This window comes from Mustela nivalis (genome assembly GCF_964662115.1).
Source record: "Mustela nivalis genome assembly, chromosome: 5".
NCBI lineage: Eukaryota > Metazoa > Chordata > Mammalia > Carnivora > Mustelidae > Mustela > Mustela nivalis.
Genome location: NC_139024.1, coordinates 31,814,156 through 31,835,694, shown reverse-complemented (window position 1 = coordinate 31,835,694; position 21,539 = coordinate 31,814,156). Strand labels below are relative to the sequence as shown.

The 21,539-nt window shown below is 37.3% G+C and overlaps 1 protein-coding gene across 1 annotated transcript in view; it reads right to left on the bottom strand.

Annotated features, from left to right (window-relative positions):
* The window catches only part of FBXL4 (F-box and leucine rich repeat protein 4), a 79,394-nt gene that overhangs the window by 35,105 nt on the left and 22,750 nt on the right, over window positions 1-21,539 (bottom strand). The window contains exons 4-5 of the mRNA XM_082731670.1: window positions 17,808-18,153; window positions 9,184-9,428 (exon numbers count right to left, since the gene is read on the bottom strand). Coding sequence (XP_082587796.1) covers window positions 9,184-9,428; window positions 17,808-18,153 — 591 coding nt within the window. The remainder of the gene's footprint in view (window positions 1-9,183; window positions 9,429-17,807; window positions 18,154-21,539) is intronic.

The following is a 21,539-nucleotide window of genomic DNA, read 5'->3' as shown; positions in this document are numbered from 1 at the left end:
TCCTGCCCATAATCATCATCTGAAAATAATATAAAAGTAAATGTGAGTCTAGGAATATTTGAATCCATGAAACTTTATCAACTAAGCAAATTGACCCTGAAGTGCACCCTGTCCAGGTCTCTTGACATTTTCTTGCCTGTCACAGTGCCACATTAGTAACAAACTCTTACTTTATTTATGTCACATCTTTTTCCTGAATGGATTAATTAGCTTCCAAATACACATATAAAGTAAAATTAACTAAATCAATCCTTTATGAAAATAAAAGAAGTTAACACTGGACTTCTAAGTCAAAAGATTAATTTTTAGCCCTGCTCCACTTCCTGGCATGTGACCTTGGAAAAGGCATTTACCCAAGTCTCAGTACTTTCTCAGCTGTAAAAGGCAGACTAGAATTACATAATAGCACTCACCACACTGCCTCCTGGTTTTGAACATCAAACAATATGTGAAAGCAGCTGGTAAAGGTCAAAGCACCCCACAAACATTAAAATAAAAGTTGAATCTTGGCCAACTCACATTCAAACAACAAAAAATTCAACTGTTACAAATTTATTTTAAATGTTGAAAATAACTATTGCCCACATGTCTTATTTATACCTGAACACCTATTTATTCTTAATCCACTGCAATATGTGTTTTGCTCTTCCTAAATTTGCCCTTTCCTTTTAAATGCCAAATTCAATGCCCTTTCTTTTCAGTGCTTGAATTACTTGACTTATTGTGGCATTTCACACAACTGCCCACCCCTTCCTTAAAATTCCCTGACACTCCTCAAGCTACTCCCTTTCCCGGATTTCTTCCAACCTGTCTCACTACTGTTACCTTTGCTAAACTGAATTAACTAAACTGTGCTTTGCATCAAGTACGTTCACTTATTCATTCAAGGAATATTTATTGAGCTCCTATTATGATTCAGGCATTATCATAGGCTCTGGGGAGTTAGCAGTGGATAAAACAAAGTCCCTGCTCTCATGGAGCTTACCTATATTTTGGTAGGTGAGGCAGGCTATAAACAAGTAAATGAGTAAAACAAATAGTGTATTAGAAAGTGAGAAGTGGGGGTGCCTTGGTGGCTCAGTGGGTTAAAGCCTCTGCCTTCAGCTCAGGTCATGATCCCAGGGTCCTGGGATGGAGCCCCGCATCAGGCTCTCTGCTCAGCGGGAAACCTGCTTCCTCCTCTCTCTCTCTGCCTGCTTCTCTGCCTACTTGTGATCTCTGTCTATCAAATAAATAAATAAAATCAAAAAAAAAAAAAAAAGAAAGAAAGAAAGAGAGAAGTGTTGAGAAGGAAATAAAAGCAGGGAAGGGCAATGGGAAGGATCAAGGGTAGACAGGGTAGTCAGAGACTCCTCTCTGAGAGGATGAGTCAAGACCCAAAGGAAGTAAGGAAGTAAGAAAGCAGGTATCTGGGAAAGAACATTCCAGGCTGAGGGAAAGGCAAGCACAATAGTTCTGTGGCAGGACACCAGGTGGAGTGAGGAAATGTAAAGAGACTAATGTAGGAGAGCAGGAGGTACAAAGTGAGGGGGAGGAGAGGAGCAGGTCAGAGAGGCGTTAAGAGGCAGCTCATATAGTACGTGTCCCATAAACATGTTGGCTTTGAGAGAGATGGGATTCTTAGTCATCAGAGGGTTTTGAGCAGAAAAGTGACACAACCTCCTTGTGTTTTAGCAGGATCACTCTGGTTTCTGTGTGGAGAACAGACAGAGAGGGAAGAGGAGTAAAAACAGGGGGACAGTCAGGACACTACTAAAATAATCAGGAAAGAGAAGACTATGCACTGGATCCAGATGGTAGCACTGAATGTGGTGCTCAATATTCAGATTCGGGATCTAGGTCAAAGGTGATCAGGGTATACTAAACTACAACACACCTTCTCTACATGGAACTGAACTCAGGCTTTTTTATTCCTAAAGCACTACATTTTTTTTCCCTCTTAACTACAATTTCCTTCCTTACTAATTTGTTTATATTGAGTTTTATAAACTGCCTCAAATCCCTTGGCAACTGAAAGAGATTTCTGGTGTACCCAATACTTAGCACAATGTCAGGCACGGAAAAAACATTTGATAAGAGTTTACTAAATGTATCTTCCAATTATGAAAATTCACTTGAAGAATTTAAGTTTCCTCTTACTCCAGAACACACTAAGTTCTACAGACTCAGGGTATTTTTCCCTTACTAGGGTGAAACTATTCCCAAGAAATACAATGAAATTAATAATTTTACCTAACTTTGAGTATAAATAGTAGTTATAGGTAGTTCTTCATATTTTTGTAAGCTAGCAACCTAGAAATGGATGTAGGGTTTCAGACTTTGATAATTCTGCAAGTATTGGCAAATTACAAAAGCTAAATGAGCATATTAACTCTTAAAATCTTTAGGCATCTTATCTCTTGAAGGTCTTCATTTTTTTTGGCTAAGTACTTCATTCTATAATTTTTTCTCATACTGGACTTGTAACACTTCGACATTTCTTTTCTCTTACCCTCATTACTGAACTTCTCTGAAGAATTTATACTGATGTCAAGCCAATCAGCAGAATGCCAACTGTTAATAGACTAGAAAACTTCCCCAAATGATTTAATGAATGACAGAATTCGAAAGCACAATAAAGATAATGATCATGCCTATAGTACCTTTCTGACTTTCCCTCTCTTTTTCTATATTGCATATTTTTACTCAGAGCAGATTTAGTTAATATTACCATACTGTGTCTTCCTAAATTTACAGAATCTACACACCTACTTCTTCATGATCTCTGCGGTTCAAGAAGGCAGAAGTAGCAGCAGACTCAATTAATTAGCCAAACACAACTCTTCTTTCTTTCCTTAATGCCCCTCATGTAAGTTTTATGTTACTGCATAATTACATTCATGTTTTTGTCTTGGTCATCTATTTATTCGTCTCAATTGTGATACTGGTCACCTTAAAGGAGAACTACAGCTTCTTTATTTTCTATAGTCTCTTCATTCCATGATATGAATTCTCATAAAGTATTTCCTGATACTGAGGGTATCAAGAGAAGACCTAAACTAGGTCTCTTGCTATGGGGAAAGAAAGAAATGGCTTAACCTTATGTGGTGAATTAAATTGTCCACAGTAATATAGGCATGTAAGAAGTAATTTACTATGTGGTAACTTGCACCCTCAAATAATAAAATCATATGAATAAATGATTTAATCTGAGCTTACTCATAAAAATAAAAGGCACCAGTCCTCACAACTTGCCTGATGTAAAAAGGTAAGGGGGGGAAAGGTAAGGGGAGAATTAGACAAGTATCTATGGCTTCTGATTCCTAGTGGTACATTTTGTTAGCTGACTCTGAGTTTTATAAAATAGCATATTTAAGATAACTCTTTAATATCTTATAATTTGGAACATTATTTAATACATCTGATCCAAAATAAAGCCATTAAAAACAAAACTTGTGAGCAGGGGAAAGAAAGTCTTAAAGCTGCCTCAAATCTCTGGGAATTAACATTCTAAAAGAGACAACTATATAAAGCATAGGTAGGCAGCTAAAGAAAAGAATAAGTAATAAGCCCTTTATCCCATAAAATTGTAGCTCTGTGTCAAAACACCCAATAAAGCCTTGAATATAAAAAAAGCAACCAAGAATATTTTCTTGGATCTCCTCTTAACAATTAGAGGAGTCAGGGATAAAAACCTCTACATAACTGAGGTGGAGATCAAGGTGATTAATTTGGGCAACTATCCAAAAAACATAGTAGTGGTAAAATAAACTAAAGGCTTTTTGAGAATCAGAGTGATAGATTAAGCCTCAAAGCACAAACAGGCAGGGGAGCAAAGAAATATTGGAGACTTTAGGGAACTGTATTGTAAAATAAAAATGGAATTATAAAAGATGTGATTCTAATGAGTAATGATATGCATGAGCAGTACTTGAAGTTGCAAATCACAAATCTGGAGATAAAATAGGATTTTAATAACTGATTAAAACTTTTAGGTTCTTGTTATTCCAATTCAACCTATTTTCCTACTATTCTGAATAATATAAATTCCTAAAAAGTTCTTTGAAATGCACTTAAACAGTTCCAAGTTGTGAGGAAAGGTTTTGCCACAACAAAAATAAACTGTATCAAACTTTTCCCAAACACTTGCTCAAAAGCAGCTCATCATCACTGGGCTCTCGTTTCAAAATGTACTTTTTTTCTTCAAAGTATTATTAATAAGTCTTCTTCACAGTAATGAGCATAAACAGACCATACTTATTCAGAGATTACTCATTAATAATCAATCCATGAATATTTATTGTTTATTCAGGGAATGCTGCCTACAAGCCAGCATGACTATCAATTCAGAAGTCAAGTCAAGGGGGCCAACAGCAATCAGTAGGCAAAACTCCAATATCTCCCACCCATAAAAAGAATTCTCTCTTCCTGGTATTTAAACTTTTTATTTTCTTAATGGGAACAAGGACTATGCTTAAAGGAATGCTATCAAGATTTATAGTTTTACTGGCTAAAATATTAGCATAAAATATGGAAAACTTAAATTTATGTATGCACTTTTGTGATTATTCAAAGAGCCCCATAGCAACTAACATGGCTGAATTGAAAATGGGCGAGAAATAGCTGGTGAGAAAGTAGACTGGAGTTTTAATCTTGCAAAAGAAGATCTTTATCCATTTTGAGTCTAAAATTTAAAAAGTAGCATTACTAACTTTCTTCTCACAACTTATGCCTCTGCTCATGCACCAGAATGAGCAAAACAAAGGGAGTTTTAAAACAGTGACTTAATATTACTGTTCCATTTTACTCATGATATCATGGTCATATACAATGTTTTGCCAAAGAAGCTGGACTTCAGCTGTTCACTACCAATGCTTTCTTTAAAGTCTACACTCATGGGGGTGCCTGGGTGGCTCAGTCGGTTGAGCATCTGCCTTCAGCTCGGTTCACTATCTCAGGGTCCCAGGACGCTGGCACAAGTGCCATGTGGGCGCCTCCACTAAGTAGGGAGTCTGCTTCTCCTTCTCATTCTCCCTCTGTGCTCTCACACTCTCTCTCTCTCACTATTTCTCTCTCAAAAAGATAAAACTCTTAAAAAAAAAAAGTCTGCACTCATTAGTTATCATTTTGTTATTTCATTAATAAAAATATAGGAAGGATGTTTACATGTTTATAACTTTATCTTTCCTTTACACTGACGTAGGAACTATGCTAAACATCTCTTTACACAGTCAACACTCACTATAATTTCTTATACACGAAGGGTGAAAACAAACAATAAATTTCTAGTAGTGGGAAACGTTGAAGAAAGAGCTCTGAGAGGAACTAAAAATAGCTGAAAGGTCCTTATAATGTAAAATAATGCTATGACACCAGTTAGTCATCTGTGAGTCAGTCGGTCTTGATTTTGAGCCACAGCAGGCTAAACACCCACAGTTATGGTTAGCTTCAGTCCTCCTTGGTCCCATTAGCAGGAAGGAAAACTTTCTAAATGAAGTATGGGGTGGGGTGGGGAGCAAGGGCAAGTAAAAAGGATTCAGCTTTGTTGACTGTTTCCTTTGCTGTGCAGATGCTTTTGATCTTGATGAAGTCCCAAAAGTTCATTTTCGCTTTTGTTTCCTTTGCCTTTGGAGACATAGCTTGAAAGAAGTTGCTGTGGCTGATATCGAAGAGGTTACTGCGTATGTTCTCCTCTAGGATTCTGATGGATTCCTGTCTCACGTTGAGGTCTTTTATCCATTTTGAGCTTATCTTTGCCTATGGTGTAAGAGAATGGTGAGTTTCATTCTTCTACATATAGCTGTCCAATTTTCCCAGGACCATTTATTGAAGAGACTGTCTTTTTCCAACGTATATTTTTTCCTGCTTTGTCAAAGATTATTTGATCATAGAGTTGAGGGTCCATATCTGGCTCTCTACTCTGTGTGTGTGTTTTTATGCCAGTACCATGCTGTCTTGGTGATCACAGCTTTGTAGTAAAGCTTGAAATCAGGTAACGTGATGCCCCCAGTTTTATTTTTGTTTTTCAACATTTCCTTAGCAATTCAGGGTCTCTTCTGATTCCATATAAATTTTTGGATTATTTGCTCCAGCTCTTTGAAAAATACCGGTGGAATTTTGATCGAAATGGCATTAAAAGTATAGATTGTTCTAGGCAGTATAGACATTTTAACAATGTTTATTCTTCCGATCCAAGAGCATGGAATGGTCTTCCATCTCTTTGTGTCTTCTTCAATTTCTTTCATGAGTGTTCTGTAGTTCCTCGAGTACAGATCCTTTACCTCTTTGGTTAGGTTTATTCCCGGGTATCTTATGGTTCTTGGTGCTATAGTAAATGGAATCAATTCTCTAATTTCCCTTTCTATATTTTCATTGTTAGTGTATAAGAAAGCCACTGATTTCTGTACATTGACTTTGTATCTTGCCACATTACTCAATTGCTGTATGAGTTCTAGTAGTTTGGGGGTGGAGTCTTTTGGGTTTTTCATATAAAGAACCATGTCATCTGCAAGGAGAGAGAGTTTGACTTCTTCATTGCCAATTTTGATACCTTTTATTTCTCTTTGTTGTCTCTGACTGCTGTTGCTAGGACTTCTAATACTATGTTGAACAAGAGTGGTGAGAGTGGGCATCCCTGTCGTGTTCCTAATCTCAACGGGAAGGCTGCAAGCTTTTTCCCACTGAGGATGATATTTGCTGTGGGTCTTTCATGGATAGATTTTATGAAGTTCAAGAATGTTCCCTCTATCTCTACACTTTGAAGCATTTTAATCAGGAACGGATGCTGGATTTTGTCAAATGTTTTTTCTGCACTAATTGAGAGGACCATGTGGTTCTTCTCTCTTCTCTTAAAGAGGCAACCCACAGAATGGGAGAAGTATTTGCAAATGACAGTACAGACAAAAGGTTGATATCCAGGATCTATAAAGAACTCCTCAAACTCAACACACACAAAACAGACAATCCTATAAAAAAATGGGCAGAAGATATGAACAGACACTCCTCCAATGAAGACATACAAATGGCTATCACACACATGAATAAATGCTCATCATCACTAGCCATCAGGGAGATTCAAATTAAAACCACATTGAGATATCACCTTACACCAGTTAGAATGGCCAAAATTAGCAAGACAGGAAACAACATGTGTTGGAGAGGGTGTGGACAAAGGGGAACCCTCTTACATTGTTGGTGGGAATGCAAGTTGGTGCAGCCACTTTGGAGAACAGTGTGGAAATTCCTTAAGAAATTAAAAATAGAGCTTCCCTATGACCCTGCAATTGCACTACTGGGTATTTACCCCAAAGATACAGATGTAGTGAAAAGAAGGGCCTTCTGTACCCCAATGTTTATAGCAGCAATGGCCACGGTTGCCAAACTATGGAAAGAGCCAAGATGCCCTTCAACGGACAAATGGATAAGGAAGATGTGGTCCATATACATTATGGAGTATTATGCCTCCATCAGAAAGGATGAATACCCCTTTTGTAGCAACATGGACGGGACTGGAAGAGATTGTGCTGAGTGAAATAAGTCAAGCAGAGAGAGTCAACTATCATACGGTTTCACTTATTTGTGGAGCATAACAAATAACATGGGGGACATGGGGAGATGGAGAGGAGAAGGGAGTTGAGGGAAATTGGAAGGGGAGGTGAACCATGAGAGACTATGGACTCTGTAAAACAATCTGAGGGTTTTGAAGGGGCAGGGGGTGGGAGGTTGGGGGAAGCAGGTGGTGGGTATTAGAGAGGGCACGGATTGCATGGAGCACTGGATGTGGTACAAAAACAATGAATACTGTTAAGCTGAAAAGAAATAAAAAATTTTTTTAAAAAAGGATACAGCTGTGTTTCACTGGATAGCTGTCAAATGTCCAACAATTTTTAAAATGTGGATTCTATAAAAATTCACCAAAATCATTCTGCTAAAAAAGAAATGTCTATTTTTTTTTACCATAGATATCTCCTAAGCAAATTTACATAATAGAAAACATTTTGTATACATAGCATGTTATAAAAAAAATATTTATACTGTCTGACCCACAATACCATAATGTTTTATCTAAGAACTCCCTTCCCTGGCTCTATTTTTGGCGGGAAAGAAAGTAACTCAGGGAATCCAGGGTTTCAACATGTGCTATAAGCCATTACTGCTTGTGTTTATTTTTTACTTTGTTGCATAAACTATCAATATTAGCACTTTGAACACACGGTTACTACCCCAAACATTATTATTTCATCCGAATCTTATGGCATCAAATATTTATTTCTGGAACTGCATCTTTATTTTTATAGTCTAGTCAAGGGAAAACAAGGCTCAATATACAAATTTCTAATTCATAAACCACTGTTCAAGAACATATCCACTGAGAGTGTGTGAAGGGAGAGCTATTGTTTATTTTTAACTTCTAAAAACAGGATAGATTATTCATTAATCAAAAATAACAGGTAATTTCCCCAAAGTTTCAACTCCTCCATTATTTAACTTAATGAAATGATGGGATTATACTGTAATGTACAATGAGAATAACCTCATCAAGGTTAAGAGAAAAACACCTGTTTGTATCATAGGCAGAATTAATATGGCATTACTAAATGAATATGCACTTGTGCAAGCTTTCAATGTTTAACAGGTGACATTTAATAGTAAGAAAACGAAATGCTTAAATAGAAAGGAGCAGAAACACCTGGGCAGGTCTGCAAGTGTGGCCGCCTACTTAGCATGCAATTGCATTTTCAACATAATTAGTTTAAATGAGCTTCTAAATTTGGGTGATGCATTGCACATGTAATTAAGATTTAATTAAAAATGTTCTATAATAAATTGTTTTCCATTTCTGACAAATCACATTAGAGAGGTGGATTTTGATTTGGAAATAGTTTTTAAAATGTGTTAATCATCGGCGCTGAAAATATGAGAAAGAAAAAGAGGAGCACTGCTGAAAGTTACTTGGGATTTACAAAATAAGAGGTAAAGGACAGCGTTTTCCTTCATAGTACTGTGAGGTTTAGCTGAAGAGGACGGTGAAATTCACTTGCTTTGGTAAGTAGAAGCATGCCGAACGTGATGATACACAAGATGGATTTCTTTCTTATTTCTGTAAAGGATATGGTAGATACTTTCAAACTTTTCTTACGGGAACGACCCCATTGTTAAGTACTGCTTAGTGGTAGAATGTGCGAAGCACGGCTTGGCACTAACCTGCTAAATCCCGCCACAGAGATGAAGCCCCTGTTGCCAGTCCAGGATAAATTAAGCCACTGGACGAGGGTGCAGCGAGGTTGCAGAAATTCCAGCGAGCTGTCATTGAGCTTTGCCCAGTACGGCTGCAGGTTGAGGTGGGTGTACTGTAGAGGGTCGCAGCAATGCTGGTTCAGCAGTTTGCAAGTCTGGGCTAATCTACACAGGTCTGGCAGCGTCAGATGATTCAGAATCAGCTGAATGAGCTACATCAAACAGATTAAAAACCAGTATCACTGAAGTACAGCGTATGCTCTAACAAAGAACAGCAACATCACGTGTTTCCTAACAGTATTTTCACCTAGGACATCGACACCACAGCATTACCCAAAGTCAGAAAAAACCATACTTACATAAGACAAGATAGATTACATTCCAAAATTGTTTCAAGTATACTTGGCTCATGTCTACCACTTTTTTTTTTTTTTTTTTTTTTTTACAGTACAAACATCTATTTTGGCAATCTGTTGACTAATAGTTTTTCATAGACTCAACATTTCCTGAGCCATCTGCTACACCTCAAACGTGGTGAGAGATGAGAGTTGCCATTTTCGGAGTTTTGCAGAGTCCAGTGGGAACTGGAAAGTACAATGACATGTTTTAATGGCTTTGAAAGATAGGAGCAGAGGCGGCTCGGGAAGATACAGGCCTAACCCCAAAGGGAGAGGCTACTTGTACCTGGAAGGCTCAGCTCTCAAGCGTGAGAGGCAAACTAGGTGAAAGACTAGTTAATGTTTAAGGGCTGCGTTACAAAGAGCCTCAGAGAGGAGCCTGAATGTACTCCGGAAGCAATAAGGAGTCTGGAAGGGATTTACACTGCAGAATGACCTGGTCAGATCTGTGTTTGGAAAGCTCACACTGCAGGGGTTACTCTTGGAGGTAGGGAGGCAGGAAGGGAAACCAGCCAAGGAGCTGCTAGAGAGTTCCCTGAGGAAAGAGAAAACAGGGGCCTGCTGGCAGGGATGATGTAGCAAACACATACAAAAAGTCTTAAACAGAAGGAATCCAAAAGATTTTTATCTCTAATTAAAATAATTTCCTTGAACTAGTCCAAGATTTGTTGTTTTGTTTTGTTTTTATGGTGAGCAGTTTGGGGCTTCTAAACTAATTTTTCTAAACTACTGCTGAATAGTCTCTTCTGGACCAAGAAACAAAGAAAAAAGAAGATCAAATATTTGCTAAATGCTAAAAATCTTTAGATGAGAGGGAATATTGAGTTTCTTGCTTAATGCAATGTATTTGTCTAGCTACACTTTTTGTTTTGCAAATATGCCCTTTAACCTAAATGATGTTCTTTAATTTATTTGACTATGTAAGCCCAATTTCATTTCAGGTCAGAATTTCACTGTTTTAGGCCAAAAAATTACAAAACTGTGATAACGTGATATTTAAAATAAGCTTAAAGGGTACATAAAATATGAGCATTGCTGACTAGTACATAGATTGTGTTCAGTAGGGCTTGGGGTATTTTCGCTCTTTAAGACTGAACTGGACTTTTAAAAATATTAAAGGTTAGTGATATTTTAAAAAAGGAAAAGGAAATTAAAAATTAGTCTAAATCTCAACACCCCAACAATATGCTAACTTCTTTTTTTTTTTTTTTTAAAGATTTTATTTATTTATTTGACAGAGAGAAATTACAAGTACACTGAGAGGCAGGCAGAGAGAGAGAGAGAGAAGGAAGCAGGCTCCCTGCTGAGCAGAGAGCCCGATGCGGGACTCGATCCCAGGACCCTGAGATCATGACCTGAGCCGAAGGCAGCGGCTTAACCCACTGAGCCACCCAGGCGCCCCAATATGCTAACTTCTAACATCTAAAACACTTACACAAAGAACAAAAGAAAACTGGAGGAAAACATTAGAAAACCCAAACACTGAAGAAAGGTAGAAAATGAGAAGTCTATCATCAAATCTAACGAACCTTCTCCCCACTGGTAAGTCCTTACGCTTTTCTGATCTCTTCCAATGAATATGCACAAAATCCCATTTTGGATTTGCACTGAAAGAATGATACTATATACATTGTTCTATACTTGGCTTTTCTCATTTAATGCTGTATCTTATAGGTACCTCTTTATCTGCACATAGAAATCCACCCTATTTCTTTCTATAGATATGGCATACTGTTAACTAATTTCTCACTGACATAATTCCATTTTAATACTGCAGTAACGTTGTGTATGTGCATGTACGCATATCTTGGCAAACTCTGCAAATATACCTTAGGGTGAATTTGATGCTTTTAAATTTTGACATAAGCACAAAATTGCCCTTCAGAGTGTTTGCACTGATTCACTACGAACTGTGTAAAAAAAGTGCCCATGCAGGGGCACCTGGGTGGTTCAGTCGGTTGGGTGACCCACTCTTGGTTTTGGCTTAGGTCATGATCTCATGGGCTGTGGGACGGCACCCCGCATCAGGGTCTGTGCTCAGAGAGGAGTCTGCTTGGGATTCTTTCCTTCCACCCTTCCCCTCACATGCGCTTTCTCTCAAATAAATAATTTTTTTAAAAAGTACTTATTCACTTATGTCCTAGACAGCCCTGGAATCAATAAATTTCATCATTCTGAAAGCAGAAAAAAAGGAAACAAAGCAAAAACAGTTTGGTACTGTTGTTTGTTTATTCTTCTTTTCTTAACTACAGAAATGTAACCCTTTGCCAAGGGAGTTGCCAATGTTTCTTTTCTGTTGGTCTGTTTCTGTCTATTCTGTTCCATTTATTTATCTGTTATTTCTCTCACATCAATAGACCTCTGAGTCAAATGAGTTTTGTTCTTTTTTAGAGTTTATGCACTGAGATGCCCTGGATTGTCTGGTTGCAAAGCAGACTCTTTCTTCATTGTTGACCCACAAATATCATTCTCATAGGTTCAGAATATGTCTTATAATCTGAGAAGACTAGTGCCCTTTCCATCACTCTTCTTTTCCAGAATTTTTCTGAGTATTTTCATGATTTTTTTCAGGTAAATTTTTCAATTAAAAAACAAAAATTCTTTATTTTAATTGGGACGTCACTGAATATACCGATTAAGGAAAACTGACACCTTTACTTGATTGTGTCTTCTTAGGCAAGGGCATGGTACAATTTATTATTTAATCATCTTTCATGTCCCTAGAGTTCCTAAAAGCTACTGAATTTTGTCTACAAAGTTTGTGACCTGCCAACTTACTTACTGTTCCTAGTAGTTTTAGCCTAGTCTCCTAAGAATTCTAGTACGTAATCATATCACCTGCAAGTGATGACTTTATCATGATGATGATGATGATGCCTCCATTCCAAAAATTATGTCTTTTCCTTCTCATATTTCCAGCATTAGCTCATGCTTTAGAATAATGGGAAGTAATAGTGTTGTCTTGTTCCTGGCTTTAATTTAAATGTGAGCCACAAATGTGAGGTACATATGTAACTTTGAAAGTAAACACATTTTTTAAAAAGTCAAAGAGTGCAGTTAATAATACTGTATTGTATACTTGAAAGTTGCTGAAAGTAAATCTTAAGGATTTCCAACACAAACAGTAAAAAAAAAGTTAGCAATACAAGGTGATGTATGTCTCACCCATCTTGATCTTGGTAATCATTCTAGAATGTATATGTGAAAACATGTTGTACACTTTAAATATAGACAATTGTATTTTCAATTATTCCCTCATGAAGTTAAAAATAAAAGCAAAAGAACAGTGACATTAATTTTAATAGTTTATTTAATAATATTTTTAAATGATCATTTCAAATGTAATCAATATAAAATCACTGAAATGTTTTACTTTTTTTGTATAAAGTATTTGCAATCCTGTATTTTATACTTTCAGCACATCTCAATTCAGACTAGCCATATTTCAAGTGCTCAATAGTACATGTGACTAGTGGCTACCACAGTGGAAAACCCATTTCTAGTGTCTGATAAGTAAATATGATGTTAGCTTTGGTTAGTAATATTTGGTCATAGACAATTACAAGAAGTTTAACAAGGTATACAATTGTTTAACAGAAATGGATATTTGGATATCCATCCAGCTGTCATTTGTCAACTAAATTTATGTATCTATAAAGATGAGAGAGGATTTTTCTCCTTTTGACCTAGAACTATGGTATTATAATTCTCTTATAGCAAAAACAATTCTCTAATACCAGAACACCCTTGAATTCCAGGAACACATCCTGAATGATTTTGTTGTACCATCTTTTAAAATAATTCTATTTACTTTATTGTATTTGTTTGCAGAAGTAAAACTGGTCTGTAGACTTTGTATGTGCTACAATGTTAAACCGGTTTCATAAAAATGTTGAAAAATTTCCTTTTTCTTTATGCCATGGAAGAGTTTAAATATTATAGGATTTATCTGTTTCTTAAATGTCTGAAAGAACCTATGAAAGCCATCTGGTCTTGGCAACAGTAGGACCTTAAATATTTGTAGAATGAATTAAAAATCTGTTGTTTTAACTACAATATTAAAAGTTATATCAGGACATTTTTAAGCAGTTAGTACAAGAAGGCATTTAAAATTAAATATATCCCTGTATTAGAGGATCAATAATTCACTTTTTCTAGATGATTTGTAATTTAAATAACACCCAGCAATTTCTGACATCATTCCAAACGAAGGACACTAATGTTAAAAGATGTGCATCTTGTGTGAAAACATCCTCTGATACTTAATATTACATTTTAAGCAAATATCAAAACAGAAAAAGCATAAGGAAAAGTCACTGAGATCATGATATTACCATGTGAAAAAGCACTTTTGGATTTTGATTAAATAAGAGAGAACTCATTTCAGGCCTACACGACAATACCCATTAATCATTCCATACCTGGTATCTATCACAGTGTGTTTTTATATGGGGATAGCCTAGCATGAAGTACTATTTGATACTACAGTGCATGTAGGATGTGATAGTGGGGAGGACTCTCCAGAGTTGGTCTATTCGCCCTCAAAACCCGCTCTACTCATAAAACAATTATTTTCAACTATGGAAACACTGTCAGTTGACATATTTAAAAATGGGGGTTTTTTTCCACTTTAAATAATTTGGATTATCTTAAAATAATTTGGGTAATTTTTTTTTTTTTTTAAGTTTCTCTTTTTAGTCCAGGACAGATCATTCAGTGTTTGGTGCTCTCTCTGCGTGGTGCTTGGCTTTCGTCAGGGCTGCGTAATGTCCACAGACTACAGATTCCTTCTCCTGGTTTCCGCCCCATGCCTCTGTGGTCCTGAGCAAACCCCTGATCTGTACTGGAAGCCTTCCATCTCTGCTGCCCCTTCCCTTCAGCGCAGAAGCATGCTGAAATCTCTCCCAACTTGCATCACAGACAGATACCTTCCTACTCTGCTGCTTCCTCCACCATTCACTTGTCCTTTCTCCTTTTAGAAGGTAAGTTAGAACAAATAATTCCTTTAATTCATACTCTCCCTCATTCTGATATGCCTTTTTTGAGTGCCACCCAAAGGGGCGAAGTGTTAGGCAAGATGACCAAGTATTCCCTATTGGTGGACAGTCTTCTCCATGTCACAGATCATAAACAGAGTGTATTAACAGAAATACTTTTCTGCTTATACTCAAAGTAAACAGTTTTTGTCTCTGCTTCTCTTACCCTCCTTCATGCCTTAATCAAATATGACAAGGTTTTCCCATTCTTCACCTTAGGTTCACAACTCCACTGAATCAGCTTCCACTGATTATCCTACAGGATTATCAAAGAACTCCCAGCAACCAAAACCTGTGGGCACTTGTAATTTAGCTCTCCGCAGCAATGTGGCTATGTCCTTTTTATGTCTTCTATGCCTCTTTCACTTCCCATTGCTTCACTGTTAAGACACTGTCATCTTCATCTCAAGGGCCTTTTCTGACAGGTCTTCCTCTATGGGACTCCTAAATGTTAGTATTCCCAGAATTCTGCTCTTGGCCTTTGATTCATACTCTAAGACTTTCACCAATTAATTTTATCTACCACAGTGCCCCTCACCTCTTCCAAGTAGACTCAGTCACATATAAAGTCAGACCTTCCTCCTGCGTTTCAAACTGAAATACTAACTGCCTACTCTCCTCAACCAGCTGGGGTGCTTTGAGGACTCACAGGCACGTCAAAGTCAATGTGTTCTTCCTACCTTCACCCACTGTTTTACTATTAATGGTATGTCCGTCCACCTAGTCATTTTGAGCAGAAACCTGAAAGTCTGATGTTCTGCTTCCTCTAGAGATGAACATTTACTAGTTACTTTCAATTTCTACCGTCTGAGCTCTGGAATATTTCTCCTATTCATCTCCTTTCCAAATCTTCCAATATCCAGGCTTCATCATTTCTTGCCTCAATGACAGCAGTAGTTTCCGAACTGCTGTCCCCTGCCTCCCACCCTGACCTCCTCTCGGTCTCCTCTTCATTTGCCAGCGGGGTAATCTAAGACAGAAATCTCATTTTCTTATTCTCATTTTTAAAATAAATTAAATAAAACCTTCAGTGTTTCCCTACTGACTACAGAAAAGGTTCACGGTCTTCTTTATACCATGACACATAGGAAAGACGGAATTTACATGAAGGCCAAAAACTTGGGCAATTATTCCAATTGTGGGCCAACACAGGTGCAAAAGTGCCTGCATATTATGGGTAATTCCTGGAATGTTAGCTATTCCCCACCTTTCTCTCCCTCTCAAAAAAGCATTACAAAGAATACAAGAGAATACAAGAAAGTGAGTGTGAAACTATTATGGGTATATAATCTTGGATCTCCTCTAATTTCTTACCAAAACTTATTTATATAAGGTCTCAAGTATCTAGGAGTTCCCCCAATTAATCTCGCTGTGTACTGAAGAAACACAGCACCCTGAGGAACATGGGCTGAAGGGATAAAAGGCAAATCTCTCAGTAAAACCTGCAAGACCTCTCCGACGCAGACTGTGCACCGCCAGGGCTAGGATGTCCTGCTCCCATCGACACGAATGGTGTGCCGTGGAGTTAGGCACCGAGGCAGTTCTGAGCCTCCATCCGGTTTCATCTCCTACGGCCTCTGCTATCAAATCCTCTTCCAGTCACCCTGAAAGGCGGGAGTTCCCAAACAGGTCACACGTGTTCACTTCCTCTCACCTCTGTACATTCTCTTCCCTCTGCCTGAAGTTCCCCTCAGTTATTCATTGGAATGCTCTCTGTCAGCCATTTCTCAAGTCTGGATAAAATTCAAAAACTGTTCAAAGCATAATTGCTGAATTTAAATCTCTACCTTGTAGTTTTAGGAAGTGGGTAAGAATCAAAGAAGTGATTTCGTTTCCTCCTGATGAACTGCTCCCACTGTTGTGAGGGCAGACGCTCCCTGAAGCCCTGAGGGACAACCCTGTCGGGATCCCACGCTCCTCTTTCGCCAACTCAACTCTCCCTTCATCTTTCCTCAGTCCTCTCACCCAGGGGCCAGCGGGTCTCATCCAATCTGTGAAGCTTTCTTTCTATAACACAAGACTTGACCCAGACAGCCTGGGTGGGATCCTGGCGCATGGCTTACTGACTAAATTACCCTGGATCCTTAACTTCATCTTTTCGTGGCAGCTTTAGCTACTCCACAGGATGTATGGCAGCATTTTAACTGTAAATGTTGTACGGACATTGTGGTGACCCTTAGGCCTTCAAGAGGCCATCTCACTGTTCCATGCAAGTTAAGCTACTTGTGTTATTACAAAGAAACCTGCAATACCTACCAGTTTGGAAGAGGATAGTCTAAATTGGCTAAAATTTGTGTTTATAAATCTTTCCTAAAAAGACTTGGTTATATTGTTTTTAACCACACATAGCAGTTGTCAGCGAGGGACAAAAAATGCCTCGTGGTCCGCTTCTGGCATCTGATGCCTGGGAGCCAGGGATGCTAAGCATACTGCATAAATGCCCCTAGAGAGACACAGTGAAAACAAGGCTTTCGGCAGAGGCACCTTCCACCTACCTAGACCAAAAATTATAACTAGTCGTAGATTATAAATGAGAGTTAGTAGAGAAGAATAAAGGACACTTGGGAAAACTATGGGCTTATCAAGTAGATAAGCATCCCTTTCACAGTCTTACTAACACTCTTAATGCAAGACAGAAGTGGTAAGATTATGTAACATAATTTTGTCTAGTTTTTTCAAAATCAAAACATAGCTGACCCTTGAACAATAGCAAAAGTTAAGGCTGTCATCCCCCCCGCCCACAGCTGAAAATCCATATATAACTTCTGACTCCCCAAAAAGTCAACTATTAAGAGCCTACTGTTGACTTAATTAAGCCTTACAGTGAACACAAATAGTCAAGTAACACATTTTATATATTATATGTATTATGACTATATTCTTTCATGACATAATCTAGAGAAGAGAAAATGTTAAGAAAATCCTAAGGAACATGCATTTACAGTACTACACTGTAAAAAAAAAAAAAAATCTATGTATAAGTGGACCCACACAGTTTAAAAGCCATGTTGTTCAAAGGTTAATTATATATAATACATGAGATTACATACACTTTACCAACACTTGCATTTCTCTGATAGTAAAATAAACATTAATATCTAAACATTTAAAAATTATAGTCTTATGTCAATACTGCTACTAATTATCTTTGGCTTACCTCATAAGGCAGTTTATCAAAATATCCATTATTTGGCCCCTCCCCGAGGGCAGTACTACTAAACTTTTTGTCAAGACTATCCATTCCACAAACATCCTTTTCTTCATAGTCATCATCTTCTAAATCATTCATGTCAATAAGTGAAGTCTTGAGAGAAAGCACTGGCTTGTCCTTCGTACCGTGTAACACGACAGCATCTAATTCAGTGTAATAATCCAGAAGAGAACTATTTACTTCCAGCCGTATGAGGTTTGTGGGAAAATTTATCTGCCTGATACAAGGTTTAAACTGGCGAGCCTGGGAAGCATTCACCTTCGTCGGTTTCTCGGACCAAAGAATCTCCCATCTGCCAAAGAAAGAAACTTACCTATAATACGCTTTGGAATGAAATTTACTGTTACTTTAGGATTATGGCCCCATTCCCAATATGTTCATGTGATGCACAAAGGTATGAAATAAGGTGAACAGAATCAAACACAAGTATTGTTTCCAGTACATAAAAGAAATATATACTAAATGCCATATACTTTGAAATATCTATACTGCTTAAATTATTTTTATAATTCCCTAGAAAGTTCTTTCTGGCAAATTTCACATTGGTCAGTTAGAAACTGGCATCGCTAGAACTACATAAGGAACACCATTTGGTTTTACAGAAAAAGAAAACCCTAAGTCACAATAAGGCACACAGGATGAACAAAGCTCTTACGTGTCCCTGTCCTAAACCAACTGTGGAAATGACACTGAGTGTCTTGTCACACCGGGGTCTCCTTGTCCAGCTTTTTCATTTCTTTACTGGTGTCATATAAACTCAAAACTTCCGTTATCTCTGGTTTTCTTTCATCTGGTCATTAAGTTTCGTCAAACTTTTCACGAAATTCTTGCTTTTATATGCTTTTCCTCTGAATTCCCATTATTCTCCTCTTTCAGCCATCTGTGTATGTTCCGTATCTAGCAAGTATCTAACACATACCACGTAAATAACATTTTCTCCTACTCCTCCAAGATGAACCCCACATTCCAGCCAGATTAGTCATTACCTTCTGGATAATAAACTCATTTCCATCGTTCTGTCTTTGGTCATGTTGTCTCCCCACAACAAAATGCTCAACCTGCAATTATCAGCCCATTGATTCTTCAAGGTCCAACTCACATGCCATCCCTTCATAGAGGTCTCCTTATAAAACTATTTTCCAAAATTATTTAAAGATTCTCCATAATGTAGCATCATTAGATATGTAATACTCTCACATATGTGTTATTAGTAACCATTTCTAATATTGTTCCCAAATATATCAGAGAAACTTTAAAGTGCAGACCAAAAAAAACACTTTAATAAACATCTTTCCATTTCTAATGACTTTAGTTAGCAGAATTTTTTAAATACAGATTTCATGTGAAAGACTAAGTATTTCTAAGTCTCTCAACACATACTTCAAACTGCTTTCAAAGAAGCTTATGCCAATAGCATTTAAGAATGACTACTGAAGGATGCCTGAGTGGCTCAGTCAGTTAAGCCTCTGACTCTTGATTTCAGCTTAGGCCATGATCTCAGGGTTATGAAACTGAGTCCTGTGTCTCCACACTCAGCATGGAGTCTGCTTAAGATTCCCTCTCTCTCTTTACCCCCCACACCTCACCTACCCCCTGCACGCACACATTCTCTTTCTCTCTCTAAAATAATATATGAACTCTTCAAAAAGAATGACTACTGAAAGTTTTATTTATTTTTTAAAAATAATCTGTAATTTCACGGTAAGCCACATCTCCACAAGATATAATTTATAATTCACTGATTACCAATAACACTTAAAATGTTTTCATAAACTTATGAATCATATAAGGTTCTTTCTTTTTAATATATCATCTATTCATTTCCTTGGCCAAGTGACCTATCAAGATTTAAGTAAAAATTGATTACAGCAAGGCATTTAGGAAACTGAAATAGACAAAAGAGTGTGAGTCAAAACTACAGAAGTCATCAACATGCAGGTACCCTAATGGTCTTTAGGCCAAGATGGCAGCGAGAAAGGCACAGAGCACCAATCTGGAAGCACATGGCAGAAGTTCTCGGGGATTATTTAAACACATCACTAACCATTATAGTAGGAACTTTCGCAGTTACAAGCACCTTTATAATCACTTCATATCTGCTGCTTTTATAAAACCCATCAAACAAAGAGCCTGTGAGTGTTATACCTGGAGATAACACGGAAGTAGGAATGGAGAGATCAGTGTCACTCTCTAACCAACCTTGGGAGATGAGGGAAGAGTTCTAAGGAGTAGAGCAAGTTGTGGCAGGTTCAGAGTGAAGGAAAGCATGCTGGGCATCTTGCTCTTCCTGTGACAAAGCAGTAAAGCCCACCAGGAGTGCCAGGCTAGACCCAAGTACCCCTAGAGCGTAACTGCAAAAATCTTGAGGGTTCCTAACAATAGAACTGATTTCAACACTCTAATGTAAACCTATGCAGTTAAATAGAGCTAGCCATACAGATACAAGGAACTGAAGTAAGAATCATTTAAAACCGTGTTGGTGGGAAAATGCTTTCCTAATTTGGGACAGTATATTTCCAAAAATCGTGAGGCAAATGGTTTTACTATATGTAAACAGTAAACTCTTACTACTTGTTGCCACGCTAAAATGACATCAGATGTTAGAGGAACGCTATTGTCTGGGAAACAAGGACTGCGCAGGGCCCTGTAAAGTAATGGCCCATACTGGGTCACAACACATGTGGTCTAACCCCCATCTATTATGATTTAGCTTCACTGAGGAGTTTTTATGAGGCTTAACAGAAACACTGAAAATGTGATACAGAAATCATCTCTGCCAGGTCCTTTGCAATAAATAAACACACAACTAACACATGTTCTTCACGTATAGTTTGAACTGCTTTATAATGCAAATTACATTATAAATTTACAAACAGCTTAAAGAAAAGCACTGCCTAGAGAAGATTCTATTTTAATAAGGTATTAATCCACTAAACTCCTCCCTACCTACCTTGCAGAATGGACAAAGTTAGATGATGCTTTAAATTAACTTCCTTAACTTTCTAGTATATTTAAACATATCAGTATTAATGTTATTTTAGTAACATTTTTGCTTCTTCTATGTAGCATGAATATTCTATATTTACTTACACATATATCTTAAATTGTAGATATGATAGTACAAAGAACATCATCATGTTTGTTTTTAAAATATCACCAGTTTTTAGAAATATTTAAAAATATGTCTAAATATAAAAAACTTTCATGTATCTAAATTATTTATATTTTACTTTTTCTTGATAATCTAAAAAGCAAAAATTATAAAAAGAGAAAAATTATCTTATATGTCTGTGGTGTGGCCATCTGAATTAAACTAACATTAACCATAAGACCAATACAAATTGATCCTGAGGTGTCTGCATTAAAGCATTTTTTTTATTTAAAATTTCCTAATAGAATTACAATATATTATTTCAAAGTTAGAAAGAGAAAGGTATCTATTTTATTCAATAAGATAATATGCCAATATTACTTTATTCTGGAAAACTGAAGCCAGAATCTTAAAATCTAGTCAGAGAAAACAAGCAAGCAAATACAAACAAATGTACATGTGCACACATGTGGATGAACACACACACACACACACACACACACACTCCTTACTGGGAGACAGCCCAACTCTTTCAATCCTCTTGACCCAGTACAGTGTTAAGGAGATCAGACTGCTTTAAGTCATGC